At 39.6% G+C, this 21,391-nt stretch overlaps 1 protein-coding gene across 1 annotated transcript in view; it reads right to left on the reverse strand.

Moving 5' to 3' along the window:
- Positions 1-3,340: 3,340 nt before the first annotated feature.
- The window catches only part of MCCC2 (methylcrotonyl-CoA carboxylase subunit 2), a 30,059-nt gene continuing 12,008 nt past the window's right edge, over positions 3,341-21,391 (reverse strand). The window contains exons 7-17 of the mRNA XM_053408144.1: positions 18,282-18,395; positions 16,963-17,027; positions 16,265-16,364; positions 14,312-14,407; positions 13,899-13,971; positions 13,321-13,397; positions 12,112-12,178; positions 11,462-11,618; positions 10,794-10,908; positions 10,494-10,579; positions 3,341-3,575 (exon numbers count right to left, since the gene is read on the reverse strand). Of these exons, the coding sequence (XP_053264119.1) occupies positions 3,458-3,575; positions 10,494-10,579; positions 10,794-10,908; positions 11,462-11,618; positions 12,112-12,178; positions 13,321-13,397; positions 13,899-13,971; positions 14,312-14,407; positions 16,265-16,364; positions 16,963-17,027; positions 18,282-18,395 (1,068 nt within the window). The 3' untranslated portion in view covers positions 3,341-3,457. The remainder of the gene's footprint in view (positions 3,576-10,493; positions 10,580-10,793; positions 10,909-11,461; positions 11,619-12,111; positions 12,179-13,320; positions 13,398-13,898; positions 13,972-14,311; positions 14,408-16,264; positions 16,365-16,962; positions 17,028-18,281; positions 18,396-21,391) is intronic.

Genomic DNA, 21,391 nt, shown 5'->3' on the forward strand with positions numbered 1-21,391 from the left:
AAAGTAGTCATAAACAATTAAAATATCAAAAAGTACACAACCAAATTGAACAATTTCCACATAAACCATAGTATAAAGATATAAAAAATACTATCAATAACAATCCCCTCCTCCCTGCAAAAAAACCCTAAACAAAACCCCAGCGTGAGAGTCAAGACTACATATGTTTATGACAACAACACAGTGAAAATTAATAATTTCCTACATCTTATAATAAGCAACCAGGAGGTAACATTTGCAAGGTATGAAGTCTGTAGAAATGCATCCTTTTTCATTATCTACATCTCAAGATTATTGATGAATTATTCCCAGCTCAAGAAGGGATTTAATTACCACTCTCTGTGGGAACCTTGGCAAGCTAAGGATGTAATTCTGCAGCAAAGGCCTGGGGTCAGAAAGTAGTCTTCCCACTCCCTGTAACTAAAGGACAAGTACCGGTAATCTGGCAAATAGTTCTATGAGGCATTGTCTGCAGCCCAGAAGAAAGTGCTTATAATAGGAAAGATGACCCAATTCTATGTGCTGGTTTTGACCTATGAAGTCTTATGTGGTTCAGGACCCCAATAGAAAGGACCACCTCTCACCATAAGAACCAACATATTTTTAATATATCTTAGTCTCTAGGTTGATGAATTTCTTTTATACTGTTAGCCACCTTGAGCGATATTCTGTTGGATAGGTGAGATATAAATATTCAGAATAAAATAAAATAAATCAGCATATTGCTGATACTCCTGCCAAATTTCCTGATGAGAGCAGCCGGTGGCTTCAGAAAGATATCAAATAGCATGGGAGACAAGATGGAACCCTGTTCAACACTACAGGACAGCTCCCATGGCACTCAGAGCTGCCTTTCTATAACGACTTTCATACTGGGAAGTAGGATCAGAAGCACTGAAGTGTTGTGCCCCCAAGTCCCACCTCACTAAGCCTTTCCAGAAGTTACTATGGTCAACTGTACTGAAAGTTGCCGAGAAGTCAAGAACAAGCAGGGCCACACTCCCACATCTTTCTTGTAACAAATGTCATCAACCAAGGGTAACCAAGGCTGTTTCAGTGCCATGACCATCCATTCCTGAAGCCAGAATGAAATGGATCCAGATAATAGGTCTCCTCCAACCATACCAGAAGCTACACCGCCAGCACCCTCTCAAACACCTTGCCTCTAAAAAGGATATTCACCACTAAGAAATAGCTGTAGTAAATAGTTGTAGTAAATAGAAATTACACCTCTTGGTCAAAGCAAGGAGAGTAGGCATCACTGCCTCCTTCAAGGCAGTTGGTACCTCCCTGTCCTCCTATTTGTTGCCATCCATCTGTCTCAGGAGACAATGGAAGACTGCACCATTTGGGGTGAAGTCAAACGGTTGGAGAGGTACAGCACCTGCTGTGGCTCTAGAGACCAAGATGCAACTGGGACAGATCAAGGCACCTGGTTATGCTGCAGCAGATGCTCCATAGCATTTCTTTTCTTGGCTCTCCTCCCCGTAGTCATACCTCCTCTTGTCACTGCTGTAGATACAGAACCTGCCAGTAATCTGTTGAGAACTACACTTGCCCCACAGTACACAGCAGGGAGATTTCATTGCAACTGTTAGTGATGGTGGTCACCTTTGTTCATGGAGGGTCACAATGCCTTGTTCTGAACACTGCAAGAGGAGGCTGTAGAGGTGTATCATGAGGGAGGAATTGAGTTTTCAGCACTTCTGTTGGAATTCCATCCTGTCCTGGGGTTTCACAACATGCCTGCTGAGGTCCAGCACCAAGGGCCTTCTGGTGGTTCCCTCGCTGCGAGAAGTGAGGTTACAGGGAACCAGGCAGAGCGCCTTCTCGGTAGTGGCGCCTGCCCTGTGGAAAACCCTCCCAGCAGATGTCAAGGCAATAAACAACTATTTTACTTTTAAAAGACAACTGAAGGAGGCCCTGTTTAGGGGAGTTTTTAATGTCTGACACTGTATTGTTTTTAATATTCAGTTGGAAGCCGCCCAGAGTGGCTGCGGAAACCTAGCCAGATGGACGGGGTATAAATAAATTGTTGTTGTTGTGCCTGAAAGTTGATGGTGTTCTTCAGCTTGTCAAGGGAAGGACATCTAGCTCTTCCAAGACAGGCAGAGTCTGGCTGCTGTTGATTGCTGTGTCAGAGACCATGTTTCCCCAGGAGTACAGTTCTTGATAGTGCTCTGCCCATCACTTCATCTGCTTGCCGTGGTCTGTGATGCTCTCTCCCAACAAGGTTTACAGCAGTGCAGTTTTCCTGATTGTTGGCTCAAAGGCTTTCTTCATGCCTTCGCATATTTTGCGAGTGTTGCCAATGTCAGCAGGAGTTGAATGCTCTGACCCAGCTTTAGCCAGAAGTCATTGGCATATCATCCGGCAATCCACTGGGCATCACTCCTTGCCTTTCTCAGTGCAGCAAGCATATTTCCACAGGGCACACTTTTGCCTTCCAAAGAAACATTAATTATTTGAGTATGTAACTTGGGGAGAATTACAATTAGATAACAATGTAGTAAATCTAGTTTCATTTAAATTATGCCTGAACACATTTGGACTAACAGCTGCGTCTTGGAACAGATTGCCTTGCTATGGACTGTGCTATGGAGTAAGATACAAGGTTAAAAAATGCCAAGAATCAAGCAGCTCCCATTGGTTTTAGTGTATTATCTCAAATTCCTCCCGTAAAGGCAATTAATCTTTGTTGGAGTCAAGTCTTTTCTGCTATTAAATGCTGTGGGTGAGACCCAACATAGTGGAAGCAGGTGTTTATTTATACAGGGTGGGGCTTCTTCTTTCTCTCCTCCCACCAGAATAATTTGGGAGGGGCACATGGGGGCTGGCAGAGGGGGGAGAAACTGCAATTCCCATTGTGCAAGCATATTTCCATTGGGCAAGTGGCAAGACGTCACTGAATGTCACCCTGTACGTTACAGGTGGGGCACCAAAGGAGGAGAGTAACATTGGGGACAAAATAACATTTGCGAGAGAAATATGACTGTACAGCAAAATAAGATATATGGCTTTGTTCTTTCTTACCTACTCATTATTACTCACTGTTAATTATAGCTCATTTTAGTTAACTGAAATATATAAAGGTGTGTGTGATGCCTGGCTATTTAAATTAAATTAATGAAGATGTATGAGCTGTCTGGCTTCTGAATCACTTATAAGCCTTAGATTCAAATTTGAATGTTATGGGGAAGATACTTGTGAATCCAATTTCAATTATTTAATAAACTGTTCCCATTTTTTTTTTTTACAAAAATGCCACAATTACCTGTCTAATTACTAGAGCAATATCATATGAAGCCTGATTTCAATATGCATAACAATAAAACCCAACTACAGTATTGAACAAAACTTTATTTCATATACTGATTCTTTTAGTCCATTTTATTTTTCGATTTGTCAATTAAAATCATATTAATAATCCAGAGGTGCCACTGCCAGACCATCCAAATCACATTCGGAAAACTCCAAACTCTGTCTTCTGGGTGGGCGCATTGAGTGCAGCACTCAGGCTGAGACCCAAAACCAGTCTTGTGTCAGCCGGGTCAATAATTCCATCATCCCACAGACTGAGAAATAAAAAGCAAAAATAAACGGTTACATTTTTAATGCAAGTGACACAGAAAGCTATTTCAGTTTAATAAGCAATAAATGGAACCTTTAGCATAGTACCCAGCTACATTTTGCTAGTAGTAGCATTTAAGTGACACTACTATATGGGCAGTAGACTATAGTAGAATCTGCACTGTGCCATGTGGCTCCCACATACGTAGCTTTGCTACATTTAAAGGCCACAGCATCCCAATGGATTCTATTCAGTTATGATTCCATCCTGAGACTGCTATAGATCCTGGTAGTCATTCAATAGTCAACCAATATTTCCATCAGAAAAACCAAAAAACCAAAAGTGACAACTATGTAACAGAGGAGAATGCAACTTTTCCATATTCAAACTACAATGGAATAACAACAACAACAACAACAACAACCCTATCAACATAAAGGCTAAAGGTGTGCAGTGACCACAACATTCACCTGTATCTGCAGAATGTGGAAATAGCACATTTCAGATCTGTTTTGATTTGTTATTCAGGCCAAAATCTGAACTTTTAAATCTGAAGCTGTTTCACCACCAGTCTGTAAGAGGAAAATCCAAAATGGGGTACAACTTTTATTTTCCACATGTGGATGAAATCTGCATGCAAAGAAGCCCCTCTTTTAGAGGATAAAGCCTTCTGAATTTCAGGCAGACCTATCCAGGAGCTTCTATACAGGGAACCTTTTAAAGGAAAAGTCTCTACATTTTTAATTTCGTGCAAGAATTGGATGCGAATCACAGGCATGGTCACCCCTTCTGACAACTATACTCTAAACACACACACACGTAACAAGAATCTCAAAGCGGTTAACACAAAACAATAGGGCGTTATATAAATTCAATAATAATAATAATAATAATAATAATAATAATAATAATAATAATAATTTAAAAAAAATCAACAAAATTTAAACAAAACTATTTAGTTTTGTATTAACCTATCCCACACATATAGAGCACAATCCAAAGAAACACTTTCAAGTCTCCTTCAGCATGTACACATGTACACACACACACACACACACACACACACTTTTACAATATCTGTTCTCTAAAGAGGAAATGTAAATTATGACTAATTACTGGGCTTAAATGTCAACTAAATATGGTTTTCGTATTCAACTCAAAGATAGAGAAAGTGGTGAGACATTTCTTTGTAATGCTCTGCCAACAATCATTTCATTAATCTTCTTTGTTGGAGAATGGAAACTAATGGAAACTAATCCAAGTCATAACAAATTGCCTTAAAGCAATGGATTCAAAACTAAAAAAAGGTAACAAAAGCACTCTATCCCAATGCTGAGTACATCCATTCATTTAAATTTTAGATTTATGTTGAGTGTGTGGAAGCCAGTAGGTACTAGCCAGTTGCAAAGTCAATAAACAAACTGATCATACAGATCGCTCAAGTAATTTTATTTGATTATTATTTTAGAGGGCAGGAAATAAGAGAGAGCAGGCCATCTGGAAAACAAGTGCTTTAGAACATTCATCTGCGAATAAGCAGTCGGAACTGAATGGTTAGAATAGGGTATTTTCCTCTGGCTAAAGAACCAAGCCTTCAACTGTTTATTGTCTGAAGATTATATTTTTAAATCTAATTATGCAGAAAACGTGCAGCCCGCTTCCAGAGTGTTAATATTCCTAAAGAACAGGACAAACCAAACTTCATTTGTACATGAGAACATACTTATGGCAGCCTAACCCCATCAGGTCTTGGAGATGGCCTTGGTTTGCTTTCGCCTGTTACACTTACAATCATAACAGCTGTTCTTTGACCTTTTTCAAGCTCCTTAAAAGATTATTCAAACTTAGCATTCCTAGATGTGCGATTTCCAAGCAGCATGCTCTCTCTGTTGTAATGTGCTACTGCATCTTAGCTCCTTTTCATTTATCTTTTAGCTTCTGGCTTTAAAAATAAAATAAAATACAAATGTCCTTTAGCCACATCTTTCTCTAATTAACTTATGGTAGAAACACAAGGAGAAGATAGTACTTTTCTTTAATATGTGAATGGCCTGAATTTTTAAAATATAAAGTTTGTTTGGAGTGTTGATATCAGGGAAGGATTTGGGAGCAGAAGTCCAGGGCAGAATGAGGGGAGCCCCCAAACGCAGCAGGACTGGCTTACACCACTTTGAAGTAGGTGAAGCAACAACACAATAGCATTTAAAGTGAGGGCTCTTAAGACTAGCAAAACAGAGTCTAAAAATTACTTAGCAGCACTAGTGTATGGTTGGGAATAATCTGTAGAACACAATTTTGATATGGCAAATAGAATTTTTATTGGCAACTTGAAAGATTTTTCACCGTAAGATAAAAGATTACTTTCTCCAAATCACTGTGGCTTCCTATCTTTGTTTAGTGAAAACTGCCTTCTGTAACAGGACAAAGCATTAATTATTGAGGAACCCATCAAACCCCATGGCGAGACCATGAATCATATCTCTGCTTGTAAAAAATTCATAACAGGGCCTCTGCAAGAAAAAGAGGCTTGGGAAGAAAGCTGCTCATGTCATTTGTTACAAGGTAAACTGATTAAACTCCTTTTAGAGACCTGAAAGCAGATTAATCTAGCTCATTAAAAAGATGTCTGGCTAATGACTCTTGGTAATTAAGACCTCTGCATGTGAAAGGTTCTAGTCAGGCACGTTTGATGAGAAAATACAACTATGGAGCAGACTACTGACATCCTGTACATAGAATGAGATATAATTTATATGCAGAGCTAATAAAGAAATGTGCCTCAATTTTTTAAAAATGCACTGTTCTGCCTCCTTAGTCCCAATTTTATAGTACAAAGATCACAGTGCAAATATAAACATCACAGTGTGCATACAGAGTGATTTGCAAAATAATATATACACACAGGCATGCAGCACACTGTCACTGTTAATACCACCAATAACCCGCTGAAGAAGTGATGGGGAGACTGGAATCTGCCTCCCCAAAATCCCCAACAAATAAGCAGAAATGTCATTTGTTGGGTGCTACGCACAGAATTCAAATCCACTGACTGGGATCTATGAAAGCAGCTGCAGGGAGCTAGATCCAGAGACTCGGGCACAGGAATCATGACTAAAGCTCCCTTAAGCATGCACTGCTCCTAACCCAGAAGATGGTCAAACAAAAACCAAATTGGCCTTGCTCTCTGAGGGTCTCGATCCAAAAATGTCACTGGATCCACTACTGGAGATTTACACAGATCCTGGCAATTTGTCCAAGATTCAGATACTTGGCCTTATACTAATATCAATAAAAATTCCTTTTATTTGACTTTGTAATCTAGCATTCTCTTAATGTCTTTTATAGAAATCACAATTTGTGTCACAAATTCAATGAGAAAACTTTTTGTTGATGTCAAAAAGAACTGGATTTGTATATTGATATTGCAGCTCTGAGGGAAATAATCTTGTTCTTATGAAACAAACAGTACTTCCTAAGCATATAGCAAGCCAGAGCAGCAGCAAAATGCCACACAGGCACTAATAGTAGCCAGGGTGGATCAAAGGAGTCCGTGGTGGATCGGAAAATAAAAAGAGAGTTTAGAGGAGGAGCTTCCCCCTTTTTTGCCTCATTGTAGTTCTGACACCCCTGTAGCACAGACTTTTGAGACAATGATGGCTTTTCCTCTTGAATTTAAGCATACAGACTTTTACCCACTAGAAACACCAGGATTAATTTAGTCAAGGGGAAATACTTCCACTTCCACTTGGTGGATGTATATTTCAGTGCTTAGGGTATAAAGTACTGTACATATAATTTGTGTGCACAAAACAAGCTTTTGGAGCTCTTGCTAACAATTATTGCATGCGGGTGGTGCTGCGGTCTAAGCCACTGAGCCTCTTGAGCTTGCTGATCAGAAGGTCAGCAGTTCAAATCCGTGTGACGGGCGAGTTCCCATTGCTCTGTCCCAGCTTCTGCCAACTTAGCAGTTCGAAAGCATACCAGAGCAAGTAGATAAATAGGTACCGCTGCGGCAGGAAGGTAAACAGCGTTTCCGTGTGCTATGGTTTCCGTCACGGTGTTCCGTTGCGCCAATAGCGGTTTAGTCATGCTGGCCACATGACCTGGAAAGTTGTCTGTGGCCAAACACTGGCTCCCTTGGCCTGAAAAGTGAGATGAGCGCCGTACCCCATAGTCGCCTTTGACTGGACTTAACTGTCCAGGGGTCCTTTACCTTTTACCACCTAAAACACTGCTTATGACAAGCAGGGGATCATTAGCGGTACCTTCAACAAAGTTCAAGAAGCTGAATTGGAAAAGGGAATCTAGAATGCCCAATTATATCAGTGGATACAAACGATCAGGAAATTCTATGCAATCACAGTTGTGCCCTTATGTAAGTCCTATTCCTTTCAATGAGGTTGCATATGAAATGTTCTTAGTAGATCCTATTTTTCCAAGTACTTTAGCAATGCAGCAATTTAATGATGGATCTGAAGAGCAGAAGGCGCACCAAACATGTCTGAAATGTTCTCTCATGAAGATCTCAAATTTATAAGCAAAGAATGATGGAATGCCTCTAATTTTTAGCCTTTTCATCACAATTACTGAACATTTCTTATTAGAGACAAGTTTAAAAGTTAAAATAACCTTTGTACAACCAATAACTAATTGACTGCTCACAAGATCATCCGCTGAAAGGCAGATGTTTCTTGTATCACAACTAGGCACATACTGCATGCTTAAAAATCCAATTATTTTCCAGGCCTTTAACACATATAAAAATTATAAAGGGCCTCCAGTTATTAGATCCAAGAAGAGAACACAGAGAGGGGGGAAATACCTCCAAATTAAGGATTTGGTTTAAGCACATACAGTCTGATGATAATTTCTTTAATGTAATTAGTTCAATGAGAAGTTTTCTTGACAGCAGTATAATCCAATAATAAAAGATGAAAATACATGTATTTATTTGTCCCTTTTGGCCTGGGGAGACATATGAAATTCTGTGACAGCTAGACAAAGCCAGGTCCTCAAGCGGTTTAACCACACGTATTTTTGCAATTGAGATGAATCACCCAGATTCGTATTTATTGCTAAGGCCAATCTATATCAAAGACCATGAATTTCCAGTTGACAGCAAGGAGTACAAGATAGGCTACTACTATATAGATAAGTCTGTGAGAACTGAGTAATTCACAAACGCAGGATGCATTTGGACGTTAATGCTAAAACCATGGTTTAGCATTCTGAGAACAAATTGTAGTGAACCTCAGGATTGCAAGCTCTTTTCTTCCTCTGGAATGGCCAATAGATAGGAAATTACTGCTTTAGTATAACTGCACTTTAGCCTATCATCTGAACCCTGAAAAACTACAGTCAATGTTGACTGTGGTTTGAATAAGCTGGTTTACGGCAACCAGGTATATTTAACATTAGTCACAGTTTGTCTGGGTTCAGACAACATGGCAAGCTGTGAGCTTAACCTCTTTGCAGTTATTTGGGATCAGGAGAGGGGAAGATGGGAGCAAGCAAGCCCTGCAAGGCTCATTGCAGTTTGTTCTCATAATGCTAAACAATGGCTTAGCGACAACATGCAACACAGCCTGCTATGTCAACTCTCAAGAAAAAAGATTGCCCCAGATTCTTGCAATTGTTTGGTGTTGGCAGTAGGACAATGAATAATAGACAGTGAAGTTTTTTGTTTAAACTCACACTTATTAACACCTTTTAATAAATCTGACTGATCAGATTTACAAGGTGGTAATTCAAATGCAAGTAAAATATATCCTCTGTGGTAAACAGTTTCATTTGCTTTTTGGAAGATAAAAGCTCTAGCATTCTTCAAATGCGTTTCTTGAATTATCACAAGAAAGATGTGGCTTGCTACTATTACTAAATAAAAACTTTTAAATAACATAATAAACATACACTCTGCTTTAGTAATTTTAAGAGAGATGCTGGCTGCCCTCATGCCTAGTAAAAAACAAAATGATCCATGTAAATTTATCTCTAGCAGATCATGAAAAGCCAGTTTCAGCTAGTAAATAAGAGTACTGAGCTTGATCCTTGGTTATCAGACTTCACATCCCCCTCAGGCAGTGGCAGAGCAGGCGGGGGCTGGCGCGCATCCTGGGGGCGTGGTGCCCAGCGCGGGCAGGGGAGGCAGCCGTGATGGCACTCCGAGACGTACTGCCGGGGGCGGTGCGATCCCCCCGCACACTTCCTCCGCCAGTGCCCTCAGGTACGTGGAATAGCCTTAACTAGAGTTATTATATTTGAACTTCAGTATTTCATCTGTTAGGGACGCGGGTGGCGCTGTGGGTTAAACCACAGAGCCTAGGACTTGCTGATCAGAAGGTCAGCGGTTCGAATCCCTGCGACGGGGTGAGCTCCTGTTGCTCAGTTCCTGCTCCTGCCAACCTAGCAGTTCGAAAGCACATCAAAGTGCAAGTAGATAAATAGGTACCGCTCTGGCGGGAAGGTAAACGGCGTTTCCGTGTGCTGCTCTGGTTTGCCAGAAGCGGCTTAGTCATGCTGGCCACATGACCCGGAAGCTGTACGCCGGCTCCCTCGGCCAATAAAGTGAGATGAGCGCCGCAATCCCAGAGTCGGTCACAACTGGACCTAATGGTCAGGGGTCCCTTTACCTTTATTTCATCTGTTAAATCGGAGTGTTGATTATTTACCAATTTTGTGGGTGCACAGGACTGAACACTTTGCACATTAACAATGTTTAATAAATAGTTGATAATAAAGGGCCTGATCCAATCAAGTCTCTGTTCCGCTAATGAAAGGGTAATGCATTACCTATCTGACCCTTGTGACAATCCAACATCTTTGCAGCTTAAGCTTTAGCATAGCCACCACCATGGGGTTGTGGTGGCGGTGGGAGGGTGGAAGCAAAAGACAGTAGCATGTTAAATTGTAATCTATATGTTACCGTGCACTAGAGTAGTAGGGACTGCCTTCCTCTTCAAACCTCCGGATAATTGGCTCTTTGAGAGTTTTCTCCTCCTCTTCAGTTAGCTAGTGGATTGATATGGAAAGAAAGTGGGATTTTAGTCTGCAAGAGCTACACTTTTATATATTAAGAAGTGATATTGCACACTGGTTGCATAAGACCATAGGTTAGCATGACAAGAACAAAAACCAGAAAGCTTCAATCTCACATCTCTCTCCTTGCCCCATTCCCAGATTTACACCTGTCTTCTTACCCACGTCAATAACAAAAAACACTTACCTGCTTCCCTTCCCTTGCTTTTCGGTCCTTGGCTATTGTAGCCAAAACCATTGCAGCTTGCTCTCCTCCCATAACTGAGATCCGAGCATTTGGCCACATAAAAAGGAATCTGGGACTGAAAAAGATAAAACAAACTAACACAGGGCACAAATCTCCTGGTTTTTCCCCAAATTCTCTACTCCAGAATTATTCTAATTTTATTTTATGTTTGAGGGGCATAGGGAGAGGAAGGGTTTCAAAGACCTGCTCCATCATGTACCTAGACTTCCTTACTGTCATTGTGATTTGCATTTGAAAGCTGAAAAGATCCACCATTTTCCTTAAACACGCCATTTATTTAATTCATTTAGTAGAGTTGTTATACCGCTTAATTATCCATAAACTCTAAGTTATTGATACCTGCAATGAGCATCAAAATTTTCATCAAGTTTTTCTAGCTATAAAGAAGGGGTATTTTAGTTTCTGTGCCAGGATACTGCAACATTACACATATAAAGTGACATGAGCACCGTGTAACTGGAACGACCAAGGGATCTAATACAATGAGTAGGACATGCAAATGTATGCATTCACTAATTCACCTGTGTAAGGTGATTAAACACAGGTAGTATAGTCTGCCTTAGCCACAACTGCATTTAACAGTTAACTAATTCTAGGCACATGCTTACCTATATGCTCTTCCACACATCCCATAATTTCCAGCACCATAGGAACCTCCAATTAGTACTGTTATTTTAGGCACATTGGCACATGCTACAGCAGTTACCATCTTGGCTCCATCTTTTGCTATTCCACCAGCTTCATAATCCTTACCAACCATGAAACCTAGTGAATTATAAAAGCAGCAAGATCAATGTCAACCAATTTTGCAAAGTAATCTTACTGGTCCATTATAGAGGGGGTGGGGAGAGAATCCAAAAGCAACAGTAAGGTAACAGCTTTACTGGGCCCACCCCAACTAAAACACAACATAAATAGCTTCCTGGCTGCTTTACGAAGTTGGTTTTCATAAAGGTATTAATCTATTCTTACTTTAAGATAACAGTCATTGCTGATTGTACACCTTCAGGACAGGGCTTCTTGTTCTTAATTTCAGTCATTATATACTGCTTAGATTTTAAGACACTTTAATAACACTTTACTTAATGTCAGCTCTATAGCCCTCCTAAAAAAACAAATAAAGGTTATAAATAATGGATAGGAATATATTTATTACTACTACGTATTTAGTTGCCCGAGGGCTATGCAATGAATCTGCAGCTCCAAATAATTTATTTCCCCTGAAATTCAGCTACATAAATCATAATGAGTCACAGACCTGTGATGTTTTGCAGAAATACAATGGGAATATTTCTCTGACAACAAAGCTGAATAAAATGGGTGCCCTGTAAAGACAGTAAAAAAATAGTTTATCTAAAAGGTAAAGGGACCTACTGGCAATTAATTGTTGAACAGCTTATATTCAATCCCATCTATTGTTAAAACCAATAGGTGCCTCCATGACAATGTTTTATCAAGTTGCTATAAATATATATGTGTATGTATGTATATAACAAGATCACAATCTTTTACATGATATATAATGCTTATCTAATTAAAACAAACAAACATTCAAACACATAATTGCACTTTCCCAATTCCCTCTGTTGGAAATGACCCTATACCTGAGCATCAGCGTGCCTGTTCTTTTTTCTAACTGTAGTAATACTCTCAAATTGCTTCAGAATAAAACAACTTTTCCCAATTAGTGTTACTTATCTTCGTAAACAGCTGATTCATGAAGAAGTTACTCATTCCCCAATAACTGCTAAAATAGATTTGAAGCAAGTTTCAACACATAAGGATGTGATAAATGGTAGGTGGTAATAACTGTGGAAACAAGTTTGCTATGGTACGGAATGCTAGAAATAGTACGTTAGATCACTGCCATTAAGAGTGACAAAATAGCAGGTTGAAATAAAAAATTCTTGCAGCGTGGCAGGTCTTGAGAAAAAGCTTTCGTAACTTTGTTAATAATAATACTTGGCATCTGTACAAATGTTCAAAGTGTTTCACGTGCACTATCTAGTTGTAACCCTTACAACAACATTGAAATGTAAGTCAGTATTATTACATACACACACTATTAGACAATAAAACTATGACAGCATGTCTTGTAAGTGTTTCTTCCTGTTGGGCATATTTACATCTAAAATCAGCAAGTGTAATTATATTTCCTTAAAACAGGGATGGGGAGCCTGTGGCCATGAAGATGTCCCGGACCACAATTCCCCAGCCAACATAAAACAGGATAATTGGAGTTCCAGTCCAGCAACATCTGGAAGGCTACAGGTTCCCCATCCCTGCCAGAAAATGTAAACATGAAATTATTTTATTTTTTAGACTTGGTTATGCTTCTTATAGTCATAAGTAACCACCAAAAGGGTAATTAATTACCCGCTATGAATGTAGTCTATGGTGTTTGCTTTGTTCTCAGCAATAATGAAAATCTGGAAGGCAGAGCTTCAATAACGTAGGTTATACTTGCCTTCTTTGCAGATTCTGAAAAAAGGACACCATTGTTTCCAATTATTCCTACCGGATAACCAAATATCCGAGCAAATCCTAGAGGGGGAAATGAGAATAAGAGAAAATTGCACATGTATCTCACAATGAAAGGCTACTAGCATAAAACATTTCAACACCTTTTGAATGAAATCAGTATTCTAAGAATAAGAGTTTTAGGCCTGCAGCCACAATTCTTCCATATAAATTATATGAATTGTTAATTTTCCGCAAGCTCTTACGAAGTATTTTTAAAAGGCAAACATACCCACATTCCAACATATTAAATAGTAGCAGCTTCATACCTGGCGTCCCTCAGGAATTGTAAATAAAAAACAAAAAATCAGTTCAGTTTTGAAATAAGTGGGGGAAATAGGTGCAGTTTTGAAAGGTTCAGTTCACCATCTTGATTCAAAATGGCATCTGCCCCCTGATCTCATGAACCTTTATGCAAATTTGGTTCTGATATCGTAAGAAGTGTCCAAGTCCATAGCAAACAAATAAACTACTTTCTGAAATGTGTAGCAGGAAATTTGATTTCTAATCACCTAAAAATAATACCTGTGATTAAGGTATCCCCATATAAGGCTTTAAATTCATCGAATTTACTTCCATCCACAAGTCTAGCAATGACCTTAAGTAGAAAAACAAACAAGACACACATTATTTGTTCATTCTTCGTTACAACAGATAATATTTTTAAGATCACATTCTCTTTTGTATTAGATTGATATTAAATTCCAAGTAACTGGGCTTCATTACTACCAGCTGAAGGAACACACTAGGCTGAACGTGTTTGAAATTGAAAGCCCGATTATTATAGAAAGTAGTTGTTATCATTGCCGTCATCAGTCACCTTCTTCACAATTGTCTCAAGGTGATGTACAATAAAAATAGCAAACAAAAAACAATTAAGCAGCAGGTACATTTAAAACAATACAAAATAGACAATCAGCAATATTTCATATTTATACCTCTCTAACATCAAAATTTCTTTTAAGCTGCTCTCCAACTATCCCATAAAGTTCATCAGAAGGAAACAAAGGTTCTTCCGATGGTTCTATTGTCACCTGCAATAATTTAAAGGGGGGGGGGACACACAAATTAATCAAAACATTCATCAATATTTTCCTACAGGCTTCCAGAGTCTCCCTCTATAACCAGCTCAGGCTCAAGTGTTTGCATCTGAGTAACAATTCATTCAGCATGACGGTTAAACTTATCCTGGATTCTTAGAACTTTTCTCTCTTCCTCGCAGCTCTTCCTAAGTTCCAGCAGTAATTTACACATTTCCAAAACAGCTTTACGGCTCAATTCTGACCTAAAATTTGTTTATTTGTTTTGTAATTATATATTTTATCATTGTAACTCACCTTGGGACCCTATTATTTATTAAATTAGTATACCACCCTACACCCGCAGGTCTAAGGGTGGTTACAACAAAAAATCACAATATAAAAACACAAAATACATAATAAAAATGAAAACAAAAAAACACCAATAATCCCCCTTCCCCAATACATTTTAAAAGGGAATTGGATATAGGAAAAGGTGGGTAAGAAATCAAATTAAATAAAAGATAGAAAGAAAATTGAACCCTGGTTAAGGGACTGGGAATGGGGTATCATATATAGTACTTGGCACCCTATTTTTGCACAAGTCTGGCTGTGAAGAAGAAGAAGAAGAGGAGGAGGAGGAGCTTGGATTTGATATCCCGCTTTATCACTACCCGAAGGAGTCTCAAAGCGGCTAACATTCTCCTTTCCCTTCCTCCCCACAACAAGCACTCTGTGAGATGAGCGAAGCTGAGAGACTTCAGAAAAGTGTGACTGGCCCAAGGTCACCCAGCAGCTGCATGTGGAAGAGCGGAGATGTGAACCCAGTTCACCAGATTACAAGTCAACCGCTCTTAACCACTACACCACACTGGCTCTCCTCAGTCTGAGCCGCTAGGGAGCAAAAGAGGCACACTGGACTGTGCTGAGACTTAGCAGCTGGCCTTTGCAGAAATTAGCCTTAAAGCCCAATGGGTCACCCCTGGAGGAGGAGGACAGACGGGGGAGGGCACAGCAGGGCTCCCCTCCCAACTCCCTCTCCCTGAGACCAAAGGAGGCTTTTTCTTGCAGGTGTTTTCAGCTTCAGCCCTGCTTAAGTAGGTGATACTACCGTGCTCCTAAACTCACACTGAGCACCACAAACCGAGTTCAGGAACACCCGTGGTTTCACAACAATCACACATAACCCCGGAATAGGAAGGTTAGATGAATTTGTAAGTGACAGGATAGGATGGATAGTGTATGCTATCCTAAGTCCCATTACAAGTTAAATTGTAGGTCTGAAAAGGTAATAGTCTAATATCTAGTCAGGGCCAGCGCAGGCACAACTCTTCACTTTCTGAACTAAGTTTAATACATCATCAGACAAGGACAGACCTGCTTACTTCATCCCCCACCCGCTCCCCCCATATGAACTCCCCATTAACCTTGGTGCATTGAATGATATATCTGTACCTACATAAAAGCCATGGTTGAAGTTCACTTTGAGTAGACCTATTAAAATTAATGGACTTCACTTCTTCATGTGCATTAATTTCAATGGCTCTACTAAGTATCACATCGTTGAATACCACCCCTTATGTCAAAATCTGGCCTAATGTAAACTTGGCTAGTGACCGTACTGATAACACACTGCTCCAGGGATAGTGTTAACAAGGGAGGATGAGTAGAATCCAAATGGGAGAAGGGAGGGAACACATGAGCTTGCACTCTCAATCTAACCATGATTAAGAAACCAGCTGTCTTATGTTTGCAATAGGCCACAGTGCAAATGGAAACTTTAAATGCACAGCACTGCTACCAAAGCCACATTCTAAGTATTCTATTTCATACATCGCTTCAAAGGAAAGTGAGTGAACAAAACATACTCACTTCTACTTTCTTCTGGTAATTCAAACTTCTCACCACTTTCCTTGCTAAATGGAGTGCATGGTTATCATCCAAAGCATAGTGATCAGTTACACCAGATTTTCTGCAGATTTAAAATACAAGACCATGGCATGTTATTAAGCAATATACAGTGGTGCCCCGCAAGACGAATGCCTCGCAAAACGAAAAACACGCAAGACGAAAGGGTTTTTCGGTTTTTGCGTCGCTTCGCTAGACGATTTTCCCTATGGGCTTGCTTCGCAAGACAAAACGTCTTGCGAGTTCGTTTCCTTTGTTCCTTTGTTTCCTTGTTTTCTTAAAGCCGCTAAGCCGTTAATAGCCACTAAGCCGTTAATAGCCGCTAAGCCGCCAATAGCCGTGCTTCGCAAGATGAAAAAACCGCAAGACGAAGAGACTCGCGGAACGGATTAATTTCATCTTGCGAGGCACCACTGTATTTTTATTTACTATTCAATGGTGAAATACTTTTGCGAGGGGGGCAGGGAATGACATGCCATAGAACCCAAACACAAAGGGAACTTGAGAAATAAAGGGCAAGCATTTAGTGGTAATATCCATTGATAGCAGAAGAGCCCGCCATTATTTAAAGCAAGGTGAATGCAACAACAGTTCAAAGCAACATAATTTATGGCACGTTCCATTAAAATGTACTGAAGGTGGAGGAGAGTGTTTTGTTTTACCTGCAGTGAAGATCAGCACCACCAAGATCTTCTGCTGATACCTCCTCCCCTGTCGCTGCTTTAACCTAAAATACAAAAACGAAGTCTCAGCACAGAAATTCATAGAACTATTTATATATTTAAAGCAATTTTAGCCCATAGCTGAAAAGGCTTCCAAAATAGCTTCCAAAGATAAGCAGCAATGCAATTATGTTTTTTTTTTTAAAGTTAACTACAATAACCTTTGAAATTTTCAGGCTTTGGACCCTGCCTCTTTCTTCCCCCAACTCTCATCCAAGAATCTCTTAAGTTCACTACTTTGGCCCATATAAACCAAGGTTTGAACCTAGTAATAAACACTGGTCTACAAGGTTGGTTTGTGTTAACCTTGGCTCAGACGTACTGCTACATAATGCTAATGCTGGAGAGAAAAGAGAGGGAACTCAAGCTGGAAAGGGAAGATGGGATGGAGCACTTTGCACTATGCCCAGTAGACACAGCTGATTGAGCAGAGTATTATCTGATGCTAAGCAGAGCCTGCCTGCCTCAATTCTCCATTTCCATTCAACTTAGCAGCCTCAAAGCTACCTATTTTTTTAAAAAAAAACAAAAACATTTGTTTTTTAAAAGAAGATTTTACACTTAAAACGAATCAATAAGCTCTGAGTCTGTTCCATTTTTCTAAAGTGATATAATTAGTGCCGAAAATTCAAGCAGGAAATTAAGTAACAAATTAATTAGGGCTAAATGGCAGAGTTTCGTCATCCAAAGGTTCCTATTGATTTTCTGTGTCTGCTTCTGCTGATTACTTTTGTACCAGAACACTATTCCTAACCCAGGAAAACACTTCCCACGCTGAAGCCATTATCCCTGCAAGCTAAGCAATGAAATGTGCATGTTTCAGCTTTGACACCGCATCATCGTGGTATGTAAAAGAAATCTAGGTAGTGGCTACCACTTTTTATTGAAATATATTTCAACAACTACAAATTTCCAAACTTCTAAAAGTTCCGTATCATGTTACCCCTTTAATGTGTTAGCTATGTTTTTAATTAAGGACTGACGAAATATTGGAAAATGGATGTTTATAATTAAAAAGCAGAATTGGATATAGTTAAGGAAATAATAGTTTACATCACATTGAAAAGGATACAGGAAGGAAAGTGGCTGGATGATAGAACACATATTATCTCAGACATTTTCCTCAACTATCTGGGATACAGCTAGGGCAGATATTGATTTTGGTGTGACCCCATTTCTTCATAGAAGCCTGTGACACAGTTATATGTTATAACAAAAGCAGGAAATCCTACAAAATCCGTTCCAACCTATGCACTCACCAATGGAGGACCTCCCAAAAAAATAGTCCCTTGCTTGCCAACTATTATACTTTCATCAGCCATTGCAGGGACATAGGCTCCTCCTGCTGTACATGAACCCATAACCACGGCTATCTGAGAAAACAAACAGAAAACACAGCGTTCAACAGAAACATACTCACCTACGGGCAACTTCATTTCCTTGTAGTCTTGCAACCTAACATGCAGCAACTGGCTCATATTTATTTACATCTAGACTAAGTTTGTAAGCTGATCAGAAGAGGAATAATTCTCTTTAGTTCTGCCAATTGGATCTATAAATTATGCAAGCTGCTGTGTAAGGTTACCAGGTGCAAAGGAGAAGCACGTCACTTTAAAGTCTGGAATGCATCAACAGTGTGCATCAATGAACCTTTCTTAGTTGGTACAGCTCCCCATAGTTCTTTGGACTGAAAGGGACCACTGCAGCACCAGCAGGGCAGGGACCACTGCTGCACTCTGAATGCTGTCTTGCTGCCTCTGAACATTTAAAAGTGATCAGCACAATCTCCTGTATTACAGAAAAAAAATATTATTCATCTCTTTCTAAAACCAGGCTAGAAAACCTTTTTTATATGGAAGGTCATATAAAACCCATTTGGGGGCCACAGGAGATATTGGGTGGAGCCAGAGCTGTTAGGGGGCAGAGCTACCCATATTTCTCTGCTATCTTCTTTTTCTCTCTCTCTTTTACCCTGCACCTGTTGGACAGATGGAGCTTCAAGTGCTTGTAGGCACAAAGACCAGCCTCTGCCCTCCACCTCCAACTGCTCAGCAAGCAGAGAAAGCAACCTTGGGAAGTGGTGTCCAACACTCCCCTCCAAGGGGTTTTTCCAGGCAGCGTTTTATAGAACGGTAATATTAACCCTTCCCAGAGTCACTCTTTCTTTAAAGATTCATTCCTGCAATGTAAGAGAGGAATATTGTCCCAACTGGTGCACTCAGATAGGAAGCACAAAGCATGACATTTTCACCAAATTAGTATTACCATAAAAGCAAAAAAGAGCTTGAGAAAGCAAGCAAGAGAAATGAAAGGATGTAACCTTCCGCCCTTGCTGTCTCAGTGGGCATTTATTGAAAGGAAATGCACTATGCAAAATCGAGGGTAAATTAGGCATCATCATTGACTAAAAAGGCCCCCTTTATGTCCATTATGAACACTGAAGGCACAGGACAAAGTGTTACAGGCAACTATTCAAATCATTAAGACGTTTATGAGGGATTTTTTTTTTCTTAGTTTGAGAAAAAGGCAGGATTATATTTCTTTCAAAACAGAAATCTAATTCCACAAGAACAACTTAGGGTACATATAGGTAACAGAGCTGGAGGGTGGGGGCAGCAATTACATCGATTTTGTGATATTATCTGAAACCCAATCATTAAATTACATGCCTCTAGGACTATGACATAGTTTGATGAAATTATTTTCTTGTGGCTGTAAAGGCCTCGTTTCTTATATATAACACAATAATCAGCAACCAAATGAGGGCCTTGATTGGTTTGAAAAATGGTTTGGGAAACAGATGTGATGGGCCTTGGTCTCAGCAAAATCTGCTTCTGCACATATTAGAAAATACTTTAAAAGTGGTATGCAGGTGGTAGTGGATACCCATATATCACCTACAGTCCAACAATGATGCTGGTGGTGATGTGATAGTAAGGGGACTTATTATCACAGCAGGGTTGCCTGGTAATACAGGTATTTGGGGGACTCAGAAGTATCCAACATAATTTAGGCAGCCATGGATTTTACGCCCCAATTGTGTTTACTATCCATCTTTCGAGGCCTTGAATGTTGCTATAAAGACTAAAGATTTACTAACTATTCTTTTGGTAGCCACTTGGTTATCTATAGGTCAAACCTGGAAGGCCTTACAGAGACTATCCTGGACTTAAGGTATAAACATGTATGGTGATTGGCTATCACTGAGAAAATAACTCATAACCTAGTGATAAAAGGAACAGAAAAACTGGACAAATGTTGTGCAATATGGTCTCATTTATTCAATATACAAATTAAACTGGTCTTCAATACAAACTCTCCCAAGCATCTTTGTAGATATGACTATGCTGAACAGTACGGTTGAACTATATTCTTTCCTGGGAATGACTGTCTGTGATGGATAAAATAACTTTTGTGCTGTCTCCAGGATATTTATATGCTAGACATGTGAGTAATTTCTATGAATTAATAAAAATCATTTATTTTAAAGTATAACCTGATAGCTGTTATCCTGGTGGGTAGGGTTGCCATATTTAAAACAGAGAGAATCCAGTTTATCTGTCTATCTATTTATTTATTTATTTAGAAAGGTTTGTCTGTTATCCCGGTGGGTCAGACAAATATATTTATCAATCGTCCAAGAAAAACACAAAGCCCCTAAATGTGTAAGGGGCATCTATTTACACACAGATTTACGTAATATTAATTTTACACTGGGGAAAACATCCTCTAGTTTATTAGATTCCCACTTTGAAAGAATTAAGACAGACAAGCCACTTGGCAGTGGGAGAGCAGTGAAAGAGGGAATCCAAAATACATAGAGCTAATCGGGGGGGGGGGTCATTGCACTCTGAAGAAGACTCGTCATCTTGCGGTCAGACAAACCTTTCTCTTTCCAGGCTCAAATACAAGGAAAACCCAGTTGGCCAGCTTGCAGAAACAGTCAACAGTGCATAGTACTAACTGGCTGGGACCTGTGGTATCATGAATCCATCATCACCCTTCTGCCCAGCAAACTTTTGCAGCTTTAAAAAGAAAAAAAATGATTTCTCTCTCTCTAAAAAAGTTCCAAATGAAGTCTTTTGAACTTTTTTTTTAAAAGGAGACAGTTTTCCTAAAGATTTGGAAGGAAGGACAAAGTGAACAACTAAATCAGTGTTCAAAGAGGCAAGTACATATTTTGATTGCAGTGCAAAAGGTAAAAGAATGATGTGCAGAAGCGGGGAGGAGAAAGCCAATTCCTGTTTTGACGTACATCAGTACACACTCAAAGCTTTTCCAGTTAAATGGTGATGGAGTGGGGTAAAGCCATATAGGTCAAGTGCTAGCAAATTGCTTCCTGCTGTTGTGCCTCTGCTTCCAAGCATAA

This window comes from Podarcis raffonei, chromosome 11 (assembly GCF_027172205.1).
Source record: "Podarcis raffonei isolate rPodRaf1 chromosome 11, rPodRaf1.pri, whole genome shotgun sequence".
Classification (NCBI taxonomy): Eukaryota; Metazoa; Chordata; class Lepidosauria; order Squamata; family Lacertidae; genus Podarcis; species Podarcis raffonei.